Consider the following 17,514-nt stretch of genomic DNA (forward strand, 5'->3'; position numbering starts at 1 on the left):
TGTTCAGATCTGACCAAGCCTTGTTCAGCTCATTCCGTGTTCCGATGAAGTTGGTCCCGTTGTCGCATCGGATTTCTTGAACAGTACCTCTGCGGGCTATGAAGCGTTGTAGGCAGTGAATAAAGGAATCTGTTTCAAGACTGTTAGCAGCTTCCCAGATGAATGGAGCGACTGACAAGACAGGTGAATATGACGCCGTAACGTTTGAGCTCCTTGCGGCCCTCTTTTATAATGAACGGCCCGAAGAAGTCTACGCCTGTGAATGTAAATGGTGGAGCTGGCTCGAGACGATCTTGAGGTAAGTCGGACATTTTTTGTTCTTGGCATGGCTTTCTCATTTTTCTGCACATTATGCATTTGTGGAGTTGACGTCGGACAGCAGAGTTGATTGAAATAATCCAAAAGCGTTCTCTAATTGCTGCAATGGTGTGATTTCTACCAGCATGGCCGAGTTTCTCATGAGCATCTCGTATGATTAGAGTCGTGACGTGCGAATGTTGTGGCAGTAGCATTGGATGTTTCACGTCAGAGTCCATTGCGGCTTTCGAGAGACGTCCTCCCACTCGCAGAGTTCCGTCGATGAGCACTGGGTCGAGACGGAATATCGTACTCGTTTTTGGTAGTGAGTGTTCTCTCTTGTCTTCTTTCGTGGTTGTTTTCTTGAGATTCTCGACCTCGTTTGCAAAGGTGATCTTTTGTATAAAGCAAACGATTGCCTTTTCAGCCTTTTGCATGATCTGTGTGGTCCTTAAATTTATAGTTTCTTTGTTTCGTAAGAAAGCCAAAATGCTATGAATACTGCTACTGCTCTCTTCAGTCTCTCCCACCTGGAGAAATGGGTGATTAAAGACATAAACGGTGAGCCTTCTTCTGATGTAGCAGTAGTAGCTAAAGACATAAAGTCCTCTTCTGTAACCTGCGGTTCGGGTGCTGGGTGCATCTTTGCAGGGCATTCTGAAGCCGGCATATTCAAGAAATCCGGACCCTCCAGCCAATGAGTCATGTCTGACGACATCACAGAACCTACTCCACGTGATGCAACGTCTGCTGGGTTCAAATCAGTGCTAATGTACTTCCACTGGTTAACGTTGCTGAAGTCTCTTATTTGACGGACTCTGTTGGCCACAAACACTGGAAAACGCTTTCTCTCAGCTCTGATGTAATAAAGGACTGTTGTTGAATCTGTGTAATAGCAGACTTCGTTGAGATGGAGATCAAGCTCAAGGTCATTTTCTGTCCTAAATTTACAGCCACAGCGGCTGCTGTGAGTTCAAGCCGTAGGATAGATGTTGCTTTCAATGGAGCAACCTTGCTTTTCCGATGAGAAATGAAGTTTTCGAACATCCACTCGTTTGAGGTTAGGTATGCAACAGCGCCATACCCAGATGTACTGGCATCTGAGAAACGTGCATCCGAAATGCCGTATCTTTTGTTTGCTGTGGTAACTTTAGACATCTCGGGATTGTTATCTTCTGAAGGTTGGGGCTTCGCTAATCCATTGTTTGAAACGTTGCTGGTGATCATCAGGCACTTCGTCATCCCAGGTGAGAGTGGTTTCTTTGCAGAGGTCTTGCAGTATTTGCTTTGCCAGCAGCACAAATGGAGCAGCGAAACCAAGGGGGTCATAGATGGATGATACTATGGAGAGAATGCCTCTTCTTGTCAGCGGTTTGTTTGGCAACAACACTGAGAAGCCAAATGTGTCGGTTTGACGACCCAAAGTATTCCGAGAGCGTGCTCGGTAGGCAGTGGGTCATAATTGATGTCTCTTGTCTTTAACTCTTTGGATCGATCATCAGCTGGGATGGTGTTTAGGACAGAGACGTCGTTACTAGTATATTTACACAGTTTGAATCCACAGCCCCCGCAGGCAGCAGTCAGTTCAGCAATCAGAGAACTGGCTTCGGTGGCGTTCGGTACAGACTTTAGGCAGTCATCGACATAGAAGTTCCGCTTAATTGTATGGGCGACTTCTGAACTTAAGTTGTTTCCTTCATCTGCGACGCGTCTAAGTGCGTAGTTGGCGATACTTGGTGAGCTCACTGCGCCGAACAGGTGTACCTTCATCCAATACTCTTCGAGTTCTTTTGATATGTCACCGTTCGGCCACCAGAGGAACCTGAGATGGTTGTATTGGTGTTTGGGTACTTTCACTTGGTAAAACATAGACTCCACATCACAAGTGAAGGCTACCTGGTGTTCTCTGAATCTGGTTAGAACACCTATCAGAGAATTGGTGAGATCAGGCCCTTGCAGCAACTGATCGTTTAAGGATATTCCATGGAATTTGGCACTGCAGTCAAACACCACTCTAATTTTATCCGGTTTTCTTTGATTGTACACTCCATGATGCGGCAGGTACCACACATATCCAGATTTGGCTGTGAGCAGGGAGTCTGGGATACGTTCAGCATAGTCATTCTGGAGTATTTTGTCAATGAAGTTGACGTAGTCGGAGTGGTACTTGGGATCCTTTTGCATTTTTTCTTCTTTTGATAGAGTGCTCGTTTAATTGCAAGGATCTTATTGTTTGGCACAATTAAGTTCTGATTCCTGAAAGGGAGAGGGATCTCAAAGTGACCGTCTTTGAACACGACATTGCTTTCGGCCTTCTTCATGAATATAGTATCCTCTGGAGACAATCCTTTCTTTCCAGGATACCTTGCTACCCGGCTATCAATAAAGTCACTTTCCAGAATATTCAGTATTCTGTTTGAGAGAGAATTTCAGTAGCCTGCTCAATGTCCTCGGTCACAATGCGATTACTGTTTACTCGATGTGTAGACGTTACGCTGTTGTCTTCTACCGGGGAGCTGACTGTCCATCCGTGACGATACTGCAGAGCGAATGGGCCTTTGCCGTCTGTTGATATGATTTTCAGAGGCTCCATTGCTAATGGGCAATTACTGCCAATCAGTAGACCGATGTCTATTTCTGGCATTACTTCAGGAATCGATTTTGACACGTCGTGAAGATATGGCCAGTGTCGTAACAGTTCTGGACGTGGTATTTGATCATGGCTCACTGGAATTTCTTGTCTGGAATACGTTTTTGGAAGCAGTATACCATTCTGGCCGTTTATATCACTGACGACGAGATCCCGGACAAGGTAGCTTTTGACTATGCTCTCCCATGCATAGTTTTCAGACGCGAGATTTGTTTGAACACCGGAAGCTTGCAAGTCGTCTTTCAGTTCTTCTGATAGGAAGCACCTGTGCTTCCTGGGTCATAGAGGGCGTAGGTAAGAACTTCTCGGTTGGTTCCCCTCTGTTTTATACGAACAGGTAGTATTGCTTGAAGAACCTTTGAGGAAACATGAGAAATAACGTTGCTGGTAGCTGTATCTGGAGGTTTTTGGCTGGATTCCTCTGTACGGTTTTGAGAATTTGAAGATCTGTCAGAGTAGTCTGACCTCCAAGGTAGTTTGAAGCCATCTATATGCATGGCCGTAGGATGACCTTTACCACATTTGTGACATTTTCGCTTGTTAATGCACCCCTTCGATGTATGATTCAGACCGTAGCAACTGAAGCATCTACGCTGCTCTATAATAAACTTTCTTTTCTCTTCGAGAGATTTCTGCCTGAAATCTGCACAGTTATCCAGATCGTGATTTTTGCCGCAATAAAACAGGAGGGTGACCCAAAACCACGAGTTCTACTTTGGTTCTCATGATTAACTTGCATAGCAAATGCAGACTCTGTTGGTTTCCCTTTTGATGGTTTACTAGAATTCAGTTCTCTATGCATTGCTTCTTTGCCGAACACTGGGTCATTGACACACTCTGCAGCTTTAATAACAAACTGGACAATGTCACCAAAGCACGAAGACCTGTTCTCGAGGAGTCTATGGTTTGTGGCTTGTTCCGCCATTTATTCTGAAGATAACTTGGCAATTTCTGGACCACCACCTGCAGGTTCGGTGCATGATCAAGAACAGCTAGGTGAGTAAGTGTTTGCATGCTGAAGCATCTTAGCAAGTAATGCGAATATCTTCAGACATTTCCCTTCGTCTGGTTTTATCGGCTTCCACTCGTTTAGTTGTTTCAAGTATGCCAGGGATACTTTATAAGGATCACCATACTCTTGTTGTAGCAACTGTCTTGCCTGACTATAGCCTTTGGTCTGCCTGCATGTATATACAACTGCTGATGAGGTCCTTAGGTTCACCGTCGGTATGCTGTAGCTGTAGTAAAGTCTGTCACTGCTACTGGCTGTTCTAGAGGAGATCCTGGTGTCAAACGCCAGTATGAAGTCACTGTATTCAGAAGATCACCGGTAAACTTGGGAACTTCCTGGTGCAGGCAAAGCTAGAGCTGTGGCGATACCCACTAATCTGCTGCTGTATGGTGTTAACTGGAGGTGAATTAGGCAGTGGATAGGTGCACCAAAGTTACTGTTCGCAGGTGTATTTACAGGCAGATACGTATACTGTTCTTGATTTGAAACGTTGATGATGTGGCATTCGAAGCGTTGATTGAGGTGCACGAGTGTTAGTAACAGTCTCTGAAGAATTTCTGGGAACAAATTCTTGTGTAGTGCTGGGATTCAGACTGTAAGCTGGCACCATTTTCCTGGGTGACAGGAAGTATAACCTGGTTAGCCATATTGCCACCGTTAGCCGTGTGTTAGCACCTTCACTCACACAAATTCCAGGGCAGCTACACTAGGTCCAGTGACCATAACATTCACATCCTGATGGTTGGCTGGTTGCACAATAATGCTGGTATGTGTCTCATTGTCTTTGTTACCAACATTGTCATCGCCAATGTCATTTTCGGCTTCTGTAAAACACGTGCTTTTGCTCGAGTCTTGGCTATTTCGATATCCAATAGAATCTCTTCTGTCTTTGCCTCCTGTTCCTTTTTCATTGTCATAAGTTCTTTTCGGCAACTCGGCGAGGGCGTGCTTTTGCTCGCACCCAGCCTGACATAGCCGATTTGCCAGAAGGAAGGGAAGAAGGCCGTTGGGAAGAACGTTTTGAACCAGATCGGCTTAAAAGACGCTCCAGGTCGTCTTCAAGTCGTTTTCGTTTATGGCAATCCATTCACCAGTATGGTTTCGGAATTGCAGAATGCTAATTTCCTGGTCTCATATCTGGACAATTCCTGTCTTGCTCCAATTCGTCTGAGGTTATCCATGACATAATTGAAGTTTTTGGTACTTATCGAAAGCTTCATTATATTCCTCTAGACACATTTTCACCAAGTGCAGGTTGTCAGGATTTGATTATGAGGCCTGTGAGTTCATTGCGTTTTTTCGTTGCGTTGCCTAAGTGATGATCTCAATTTATTTTTCAATGTTCGAATATCGACTGTCGTACCCGAGTTTTCGACGAGAGCACTATTCTGGACAGTCTCATCAAACCCTCCATCTTGTCTGTAGTTGTTTATAACAGGCAGTAATTCCCACTTTTAAGGCTCACGTATAAGAGTTATAATAGAATTTCAGCGTGAGTCGTTGATGGTAGTTTAACAATTTAATTGAACGATGTTAATGCACTATTCTTCTATTGCTTAACGTGAATGATGGAGAAACACAATTTTGATACGCACATATAGTTCTTTATTAGATCCATGACGTTAAACATCGATATAACTTGAAGTGATATTGTTGACGTTTAATACTGGTTATACAAAAGGTGTTAAGTTAAATAACTAGAATGATAGAAACAATATGCAAAGCGAATTAAGTAAATTAGCGTAACGGCTAATTGAAGTGATGTGATGTGGTTCACTTTATTCTAAAACAGTATAACCAGGCGTTTACTTAAATTGTGTTCCTATAACAAACGGTCCAAATATTCCTCGGTAAATACAAAACTTTTTCGTTATATTCGTTATATCCGTTCTGTATGAACTCTCTTTTTAAACTGATGTTTCTATCATTTGTTTACAGAAAGACACTGCCGATTAAAAAGTTCGTGACCGAGAACTATGCATAAATTAGCTAAAACAACCCAACACCAAGTAAATAATTCATATGGCCGAGCGTAAACTCGAACCAGCAAACTACCACACAGTAAACTTTAAATAACCATTTGCGATAACTAGACAACACAAACATTATTTACAGTTGTTTAACACGCCTCCTTTTTGTTTATACATTTTAATCATCCAACTATCGTCCAGTCCCTTGGCATTTCCTTTACATCCCAGATCTTTTACAATTGTGTAAAACTGCTAGAAAGATTTTTAGCATGGAAAGGAGCCCAGAAAAGAAAGTGATTGAAAGTGAACATTGAAAGACAGAGATAATGATTAGTAGTAAAGAAGGACATGAGAAGTAAACATTCAAGTGGAAGATATAGTTAAACAGAACAATGTTGAACTACAACAGATTTATTTGGAATAGCCTTACAATCCATAATGCTTTTCTTTTCTTCCTTCCTAACTGAAACATAATCAATTTGTGCCTCATTTTGTCCACTTTTGTATGTTACCAGATGACTTCTCCTTTTCTCAAACCGTGTATTCAAGAATACCAGATTCATAGCTTCTGCTGATTCCAACAATCTATCACCTTCCTGGTTTCTTCTTCCAAACCCTTCCTCCATGTATTTCATCAAAGCCATCAGAACTCTCACCTATATGGGTATTCATGTCCCCAGATAACATATAGGGATGTATATCCACTAGTAGGCCAGAAAATTAAAATTCTTTGGCAGCCCCTTTGGGAAAATATTGCAACAAATACAAAAATGCGCAGTATTGCGTCATCGGTATCTCCTTGGTCATATCCCTATATGCCAGGGAGACAAGAAACAATGTTATGTAGACTTAGGATTGGACATACAAGACTCACTCATGGGTTCTTGATGTCAGATGAAAACCATCCATTCAGCGAGGACTGAGTTCCTCGTTGGGTGAGTCGGTAGAGTTGTCGGCTAGCACTCTGCTAGGCCCGAGTTCGAGTCTCTGACCGGCCAACGAAGAATTAGGGGGACTTCTTTCTGGTGATAGAAATTCATTTCTCGGTATAATGTGGTTCGGATTCCACAATAAGCTGTAGGTCCCGTTGTTAGGTAACCAATTGGTTCTTAGCCACGTAAAACAAGTCTAATCCTTCGGGACAGCCCTAGGAGAGCTGTTAATCAGCTCAGTGGTCTGGTTAAACTAAGGTATACTTAACTTTTTTTCAGCGAGGATTCTATTTTCCTCTTAACTGTGAGACATTTGCTGGTCGAATGTCCTAGTCTTGGGGATCTAAGACCTAGGTTCCTCTCTTGGGGACGTGACAGAGAAGGACATTTTATCCTTGCTAAATTCTCGGGCCTCCTCAACAAATTTTAAATCACACTCATATAACGTATGTATGTAATCTGCCCATTTGCCAGAAGAGTGGCACGACTCAAAAATGTGTTTTTAGAGTTATTGATACTAGCAGATAACCCGTTCTTTGTTTAATATTGTGGTAAAAAGTCTTATTTGTATTTGTAATAAGAACCGTTAGAGGGCATGACATGTCACTATTATACCTATAGAGAGTATAGAGAGTTTTAAACTTTAAAATGCTTCTCCTGAAAAATAGCAATTTATATATATATATATATATATATATATATATATATATATATATATATATATATATATATATATATATATATATATATATATATGTGTGTGTGTGTGTGTGTGTGTGGGTGTATATATATATATATATATATATATATATACATATATATATATATGTGTGTGTGTGTGTGTGTGTGTGTGTGTGTGTGTGTGTGTTAATTTGGCCCGTCTGAGGGTCATCTTTTATTGATGTACCTGTTTGAAGAACAGAATTAAACTTCACTGTTTGGAGATGTCTCTGCAGCCGTGGCTTCCTGGGTCATCAGATCCCTTCGTCATAGGACTCTCACTAAACCTATCTTTACACAAAGGCCTACTGAAATGAGACACTGATATACAAAACTAGACTTTATTGACAAATTTAACGAAAGTGATTTAGCAAAGGCTACGGTCATGAAATGCAGTGATTCACACATAACTAGAGGAGATACTGTCTCACAAGCAAGTAGGATAATTCACTACAATAAAGTCACATCATATGTAAGAGTAAAAACACCACTTCCAAATATTCGTCCCTTCCAGGACAATGTTCGAATTCCTGTAGAAAGAAATATATCATTATATTAAAACCTGCAATGAATGTGCATACATACATGTTCAAACAGAAAACTGTCTAATGGAACATAAAATGGAAGAATTCTTTATGTTGACATCGTTCATTTTCACTGCTTTTCAACCGGGGGTTTTCCTTCTGAAGTTTGAAAAAGATAGAAAATGTTTTTTACTTACTTCTATGATACGTAAATAACATCTAACCCGGTTCTCTTAGTGCAATGCCCTTGTAAGGGTCTATCCCCCGGATAATATACCGTGGGCGATCGCGCACACACACACACACACACCACACGCACATACCCCACCGGAACTGGGCACTTCCGATGCATCGGACGACGTCCTAACATGCTGTTTCCATGTGCTCGGACCGTGATCAAATAGTTCTCTGCATCCGACTAAGCAAATTCCAATGTCAACATAAACCCACCTGCCGTGGGAGCCACTAACAGGTCATCACATATCTCACTGTTCAAAGACGCACACACATACAGTATATATGAAGATATATATATATATATATATATATATATATATATATATATATATATATATATATATATATATATATATATACTGTATATATATACATATATATGTATGTATGTGTGTGTGTGTGAGAATTATATATATATATATATATATATATATATATATATATATATATATATATATATATACATATATATATATGAAATTCCTCCTAAATCTATTTTTATTTATTTATATTTTACTTTCATATCTGATTTTATTACATGTCAATAAACTCAGTATGTATTTCAGGAAGTCTGAGTCATAGTTTTTTGCCGACAGTTTCAAGCCAATCGATTGATTGGTATGGTACTTTGAAACAGAGTTTCTAACACCCTCCCCTAATTTTTGATAAAAAAATTCCATGTCCAAACACAGCTTTAAAGGCACTTTACTCTTGAATTTTAGGACATAGCCAAACCTAGCCCGGCAAGATTTACGAATTCATGCGGATAAGCACTCTTGTGGTAATTATCCCTCCCAACACCGACCCTTCCTCACTTCCCCGTCCGTCTTTTCATTCATTCCCCACCTCTCTCTCTCTCTCTCTCTCTCTCTCTCTCTCTCTCTCTCTCTCTCTCTCTCTCTCTTCGCAATATTTGTTATGTAATGGAATTTTTCAGGCACATCTAGCATTGCAATTGAAATGAGCTAACGACCTACATAGTTATACAGAATTTAGCAGTTTCCGAAAAATTTGTAGTTGATGAATGAAATATCCAGTAACTACAGAGAGGGTTGTTTCGTCACTGTTCAGAGTCATGGCTTACATGTTGAAATGTCCCCGTGGATGCAGAAATGCATTTGCTATACGTCTTGTTAAAGTTTACAGCCAGGAGAAGGCTGCCAAAAATTAAGAATAAATCTGAATAGGTAAGATATTGCTTATGGTTATATTTCACAGTCATATATATAAGGGAATAAGGGAAAGATAAAACTGATTTATTGACATACATCTATGATATCGTGTACATTGTCTCAAATGGTTTTAAACCTTTCTGTATTTTAACCCACTATTTTTTTTATTATATATGTAGAACAGTGAATTTAGAATAAACATGAAATAACTTTTCATCACAAAATTATGCAAACAAAATAAAAACAATCACATTCATGAAGAAAGTAACATAGGCTACGGGATATAAGTTAAATAAGTATATCTTAGTTTGACCAGACCACTGAGCTGATTAACAGCTCTCCTAGGGCTGGCCCGAAGGATTAGATATATTTTTACGTGGCTAAGAACCAGTTGGTTACCTAGCAACGGGACCTACAGCTTATTGTGGAATCCGAACCACATTATAGCGAGAAATGAATTTTTATCACCAGAAACAAATTCCTCTTGTTCTTCACTGGCCGGCCGGAGATTCGAACTCGCGACCAACAGAGTGGTAGCTGAGAACGGAACCCGCTCACCCAGCGAGGAACTAAACGTCAAGGAAGAGTAGGGAGAAGAATGGTGGAGTCGAAGAGGAAAGTTGGGAGTAGTGAGCAATTTACTTTAAGTAGATACTCAGGACAAGTTCAGTAGTTACCAAGCTCGTATGTCCGAAAGCGTTAATCAGTTTGCTGGCTACCCCCATCAAATTCAAGAGTAAAGTGCCTAAGTAAGCTGAATTTGGAAATTGAATTTATTACCAAAAATTAGGGAAGTGTGTGAAACACACCTTTACAAAGTAACACACCGATCCATCAATTAATTTAAAAGATATTGTCAAAAAACCATGACTCAAACTTCCTGGAATATAAAGTAGATGCTGTGACGCCAGTGTTAGCAGTCATAAATCAATCAGTCAATCTCATAGTTCTCAACTAAGTAGTTCCGGATATTCAGACTCTTTTTAGTGCCCACAGGAGCCCTACAGATGTTTACTTGTAATATTTTCCCAGGGATTGTATGAAGGACAAAAAATCCCCATCTCCCTTTCATCATTATCTCACGTACATACGGGACTTACTATATTTCCTTAAAGGTATCATTTCTAATACTATTCAACCATTTGCCTACTATCACTCTTCGCAAAGCTTTGTTCAGAAATCGACAAAGCACTCAGAGCTGCATCCCTATCTATTATCCAGATGTGTAGTGCTCCCCATTAGCTAGGCCACAATTTTCGATTTTTTATCTAGCCTTTACCTAAAGAGATGTCAGCTCACAAGGCAGCAGGTGCTCATACACTAAGCTCATGGCCTTACCAGCTGGCCCAGCTGGACCTGGTGCTCACTACAGGCCAGATACAATACAACTCCAAAAGGTACGCATTATACCTAATATATATATATATATATATATATATATATATATATATATATATATATATATATATATATATATATATATATATGTATGTATGTATGTATGTATGTATGTATGTGTGTGTGCGTGTGTTTGTATGCAGATGTACCAAGGATCTAAAACTCAGTATATAAGTTATGGTAACTTGAAAGCAATTCTTGTTTTCTAGTGTAGTGATATGAGGTTTCCACAAAGTACAGAATGTAAAGAGCATTTCAGAAATGTCATTGAAGTCACTGTTTATTGAAAATAAGATTGGTGGTCCCGCAAGAGTGCCTTTGCTTAATACGGGACCTGAGGAAATACCTAAAAGAGCAATTTAAAATTTACATAGCTGAGTAATCAAAGTGACAAATAAAATTGCAACAGTTAAACCCTCATAGAATGATTTCGCTCCAAATTGCTTGAATGATGCTGTGGGGGAGAGAGAGAGAGAGAGAGAGAGAGAGAGAGAGAGAGAGAGAGAGAGCATTCTTAAAATCATCAGCTGATTGCGTTTACCGAAATCATCACTGTTTTTAGTTGCCGAATGAAACTTAATTCGGAGAGACTTTTTTTTTTTTTGTAAATTATCAAATCTGGGTTTAAAAACTGCAGCAACTTTATTTATAAACGCAGTAAATTAAATGAAGCACATGTGTGATTTTGCCAGTTTAAGGCGTTGCTTTTGCCTCCAAATCGGTGTGGAGTCTGTTCATTATTCGTTTCTTTAGTCACAGCTATAATACCTGGTGCTTGAAGTTAGTGGCTTACTTTCTTAACATCTTCCTCTCCATCGCGTGACGGATGAATAAAAATGTATTTGATTTTAATTTATGGAACCACATTGAAAATAGGCAAGTTTTTAACCATACAACTGTAATGCAATTCTTAGTAAACGTGTTAGTTGCGATAACTAACATTGGCAAACAGTTGTTTACTAATATAAACTGCAGGACAGTAAAAGCTTTAGCCTGACTTTTAGAGATGAAAGCAATGTAATTTAATAAAGAAACCGTAACAATAACCCAAGGGATGATGGTAAGCGAGTGGTGTACCCACTAAGAGCACCTGATTAAAAAAATAAATAAATAAAAAAATAAAAACAGTTCGGCGCTTGCTCGTGACCCGGAGGCGAAAACCCTCAAATCGATATTTCCATTTCGCACCGATATATCCGTAAGTACGATATACCATGATCTTGTGCTACTGCATTTGTATATTATAAAAGTTATTTTATTTTAATTCTATATTCTTTTTCTCAGAAAAACATAACATAATTGAAAAAAAATCAGAGTTTCTGAGGTTTGAACGAATTATTTATATTTACATTATTTGAAATGGGAAAAATTCAGGTTGCGAACTTTTCGGGTCACGAACTGCGTCCTCAAACAAATTAGGTTCGTGAACTGATATGACTATATATATATATATATATATATATATATATATATATATATATATATATATATATATATATATATATATATATATATATATATATATAAAATACTTTTAAAAATCCTTTTCTCTGATAAAGTGGTTAATCTTAAAGTGGTTCTATTTGAAGAAGAAGCATTCTTTCAAAACAAACTACTGATTTTCTATCCAGTTATCATATACGAAAAGATGATTGTGTAGTATTTTTTTTTTTATGACGCTGAGGTATTGTGAGCGGACAACATTGGAAACAAAATCAGTTTTATTTTGATTTTTGGTAGAACTGCATTAAATTTTTTCGGGAAGGAGGAAGTGATATGCATACCTATGTTTTAATGGAACAACAACAACAACAACAACAACAACAACAACAACAATAATAATAATAATAATAATAATAATAATAGTAAATAGGATGATAATTATAACGGTAACTACGATCAATATTATTATTATTTGTAGCAGTAGTAGTAGCAATATTTCAGTGATCGAAAATAAGTGCTTAAAATACAGTAGCACATCATTCCATAGACATCTTACATGATTAAACACGCTAATGATTTGAGTCGTTTTGTTAATTTTTGAAAAATTACCTTTATTATAGTTATCTTCGCAAAGTACGCTATTAAACAATTCAAGTGCCCAAGGTTATTATGTTTACCCTAATTTAAAACACAGCAATTTCTTACATTCATGAATTAACGAACCGATGTCATCAAGGTTTATGTACTTGTAGCTCTATTGGCATTTTTAGAAATTCGTTTACAGAGCAAAATGAAACTCCCAACTTTCAACCAAATATGCGTCTTAAACACTCCTTACCAAAAAAGAAAAATTGTCGTTTCATGAGAAGGATTTTACACAGTATCTTACACGATGTCTTACCAGCACTGTCCTGAATTTTTCATCTTAACCAGCGTCTCCACTATGTTTCGGCTTGCATTTTACATAAAAGATTCATGAATAATAAGTAAGCAATATAGCAAAACGCTTGAGATCCTACAAATTTCATTTTGTAAATTAGAAGCTGATATTTTTATTTGTAGACTGGAAGCTATAGAGTACTTTGTTTTATTAAGATAAAATCCTTTATACACTAACAATTTCTGTTATTTTCAGTTGTTGGCAGTAATTATTATTCATTATCTCTTTCCGTCATTTACATATTGATATATGATGCTAGTTCCAGTTTGGAACTTCACACGTACTTTCATTTTCATTATATTAAGAAATTTGCTTCCATGTCCTTTAATATATGCTGCAAAAGGGATTCAAACAATAATCAGGATTAAAACAATATTTAACATAAGTGTAATTTTAATTTCACTCGGGTCATAAGAAATATTTAATGCTACTCTCATTCTAGTTGAAATGGTATCATAGTTTTGAAAGTGGATTTTCTTTCATATTCTCTACTCTTTCTTTACTTTTAAGTTGAATGCTCAAGGGCCATATGTACATGAACAAACAGGAAATTATATATTACGAAAGTAATTATAATCATCAAATATATATAATAAGCCTCCATATGCGGTGTTTTTCTTCTCAGTTACCAACACTTAAGCGCTTCTAACTTGAATCTCCTTTCGTTTCAAGTCATTAAAATAATGAACTTCCCTTCATCCAAAATAAGATAGCATTTTATTCTTAGTAACCTCGCTCCGAGAAGTCAGTGGGAATTAAGTAAGCGAACAGAGAGAGAGAGAGAGAGAGAGAGAGAGAGAGAGAGAGAGAGAGAGAGAGAGAGAGAGAGAGAGAGAGATTAGTAGCAGCGAACATTGTCCAGTCTTCATGAATATTTTAAAGTTGTAAATAAATAGAACGCTTTTATCGAGCGTAAGTTTTACCGGCAGATTGCATTTAATATACTCACACCTGCAACGCTCGATGGGAATGCCATTTAATTCATAATATTGCCATTAAGACAATATTTGTAAGATAAATATAAATCTAGACCCTCTTCGCTATTTTATCACCCCGATCACCCATATTACCAGACATACATAAATTCAGATAATCCACTGAAAAGTAAGAAAATAAAGAAAAACAACTATTCCACTTCAAAATTTCTCTCTAAAAATTTTTTGTGTGATATGAAATGTCATTGTTCGTTTTTATTACCTGAAAATGCCGAGCATTCCTTGTTTTATCAACCAATAGAATTATTATTACGGAAGTACAGTAACATTCTATCATTGTTTTGCTGAGCTATGTGAAATATTTGCTGAACTGATAAATCATCTAATTATATGAATATTTTTCACCACTCTTTACAAGATCGACAAAAATTTCCTGTATCTATGCTGTTTTCAAATAAGAATATAATGAGACACATTGCCTTTGGTAAACAAAACTTAAATATTTATTATCGGTTCCTTGGAATTCAGTTCATTACATTTCCCTTCTTTTCTAGCAAATAATCACCAGCAAAGATGTTTGTGACAGGTGAAATTACGAGACTTGGTAACTGTTATCAAAACTGTTACCATATCCAGCCAATTTCCATCATCACGCCCTTATTTTTTAAAAAGATCACCTTAAAACCTACGCGAGTCCAGGTGAAAACTGAATTATATGGCTGTTCTTTCTTATATCGCATTAGTTATCAAATTAACAATTAAAAGACTAAACTAGCGAAGGAAATTTTCAAAATTGTTCCTATTACTGCCTGTTATTGCACAGTTTTGTATTTGTCTTTTTAGGTGATCAACTAACTTCTTATACCGGAAGCTTATATGAAGTACTGTTGACAACACATGCAAATTCTAACATTGCCTCTTTGGTTAACTCTCTGTCACTTGTGATGACTTCTACATAGAAATAAAAAAAAATGCACGCGTACGCTGTTAAGAAACTTTAAAAGACCATGTATATACTCGTACTTATTAAAAAAACTAAGCCCACTATTAAGCGAAACAGGACGGAGGAAAAAAAATAATTATATATATAATAAACAAGACGAATTTCGTTGGAAACATCTTATAAAAATGAAATCTGAAATATCCGTGCAGTCTTTTATAAAAATAAAAATAAAACAGATAATTGTGGTAATACATTATTTTAGAAATCTGAAAAATAGTAAGTAATTTACTAACAGATATCGTGATGATAATTATAATCACAAAAAGCAAAGAAAAGAAAAAACCTAGAATTTAGGCAATGAGTCAACAGACAAATAATTAAAAGAATCCAACAAGATATATATATATATATATATATATATATATATATATATATATATATATATATATATATATATATATATATATATATATATATATATATATATATATATATATATATATATATATATATATATATATATATATATATATATATATATATATATAAATATATAAGGACTTTATTCAAACTGGATGGTATCAATAACATCCAGTTTGAATGAGGTCCTTTTAGTAATTCTACTAATGCACAGAACAATTGTGTATGTGATAAAGTTAATGTATTTGACCTCGAGATGGATTGGTTCAGGAGTTTTGAAAGAATGTATGGAGGCAGAGCCATGGGTACGGATACTTGAGAATGTGGACTTTTTGTCCAAGAAAGCTTGTAACTTTTTCTAAATAAAAAACTCCATCAGATACCATCCAGTTTCAATGAGGTCCTTTTAGTAATTCTACTAATGCACAGAACAATTGTGTATGTGATAAAGTTAATATATATATATATATATATATATATATATATATATATATATATATATATATATATATATATATATATATATATATATATATATATATATATATATATATATATATATATATATATATATATATATATATATGTGTGTGTGTGTGTGTGTGTGTGTGTGTGTGTGTGTGTGTGTGTGTGTGTGTGTGTGTTTGTGTGTGTGTGTGTGTGTGTGTGTATAAAGTTGTTTTGATAGACGACCTCAATGATACAGAAGTAAAAAAAAGCGGGGGGTGAGATTCTTTACTTCCAATCCCTCAGAGACCAGTCTCTCTCCAACTTCAAGGACCCATATAATAACAAAACACGTACATGATCGGATATACGTGCCCAAGATGGTAAACGACTTCCTCGTCTAATCCATTCCCGTGACCTGGGTATTAGGTCTCGTCCCTCGTCTCGTTGGGGGAGTCGGTAGAGTTGTCGCCTAGCACTCGCTAGGCCCGCGTTCGAGTCTTCGGCCGGCTAATGAAGAATTAGAGGAATTTATTTCTGGTGATAGAAATTAATTTCTCGGTATAATGTTGTTCGGATTCCACAATAAGCTGTAGGTCCCGTTGCTAGGTAACCAATTGGTTCTTAGCCACGTAAAATAAGTCTAATCCTTCGGGCCAGACTTGGAGAGCTGTTAATCAGCTCAGTGGTCTGGTAAAACTAAGATATACTTAACTTTAACTCGTCCCTCGTGCGTCGCCTGTGTAGCTGCATCAATTCTCCCTCGAGGTGTTCAGTAGCTTGGGTAATCCTTTCCACTTGTTCATTACATTTTTTTCTCTCCACAGCTTTTGTCAACTACCTGGCACTTTGTAAAATCCTCAGGATTGTTTCCTACATTTCCTTCCACGGTCTTGTAATCAGGACTTATAGAATCTGTAGCCCGTCACATTAAAAGGGGGAACTGGACTAACCAGATCCCTGGTGGGACAGGACCCATAGCAAAGCCTGAAGCTAATATTGAAGGGAAAAAAAAGAAAAAAAACAAAGACAGAAGCTATAGTAATTCCAAATAACAGCATGATTAAACCGCTCAATAAGAGTTTAACATAGATTGGTAGGGAACTAATAATACTATAAGGAACAAAATACTAAAAACCTGCTCGTCTGATAAGGGGGGAAAGAGAAAAGAGGGGGTATATGTTCCACCTTGTAATGATTGTGAAACAATATATTACGGACAGACCATCGAAACATGTAAAGAAAGAGCCAGAAAACATAGATGGAATATCAGATACTTCAATCAGGCCTCAGTTATGGAGAAACATTACCAGGAAAAGAATCACAAAACTGATTGGGATATAATAAATTTCATGTTTCTCAGCGCAGATAGAAACCACATACCTCATACTAGAAAACGCTCTCATAACGTGTTTCAAGATGAGCATGGAAGGAAATGTTGGAAACAACTCTGATCATTTTACCACGTGCCAAA

The 17,514-nt window shown here is 37.3% G+C and overlaps 1 protein-coding gene across 1 annotated transcript; it reads right to left on the bottom strand.

Annotated features, from left to right (window-relative positions):
• Nucleotides 1-1,662: 1,662 nt before the first annotated feature.
• LOC136840997 (uncharacterized) lies at nt 1,663-2,481 on the bottom strand. The gene has a single exon (XM_067108019.1). The coding sequence runs from the start codon at nt 2,479-2,481 to the stop codon at nt 1,663-1,665; it is 819 nt and encodes a 272-aa protein (XP_066964120.1).
• Between the last annotated feature and the right edge of the window lie 15,033 nt (nt 2,482-17,514).

This window comes from Macrobrachium rosenbergii, chromosome 1, assembly GCF_040412425.1.
Source record: "Macrobrachium rosenbergii isolate ZJJX-2024 chromosome 1, ASM4041242v1, whole genome shotgun sequence".
NCBI lineage: Eukaryota > Metazoa > Arthropoda > Malacostraca > Decapoda > Palaemonidae > Macrobrachium > Macrobrachium rosenbergii.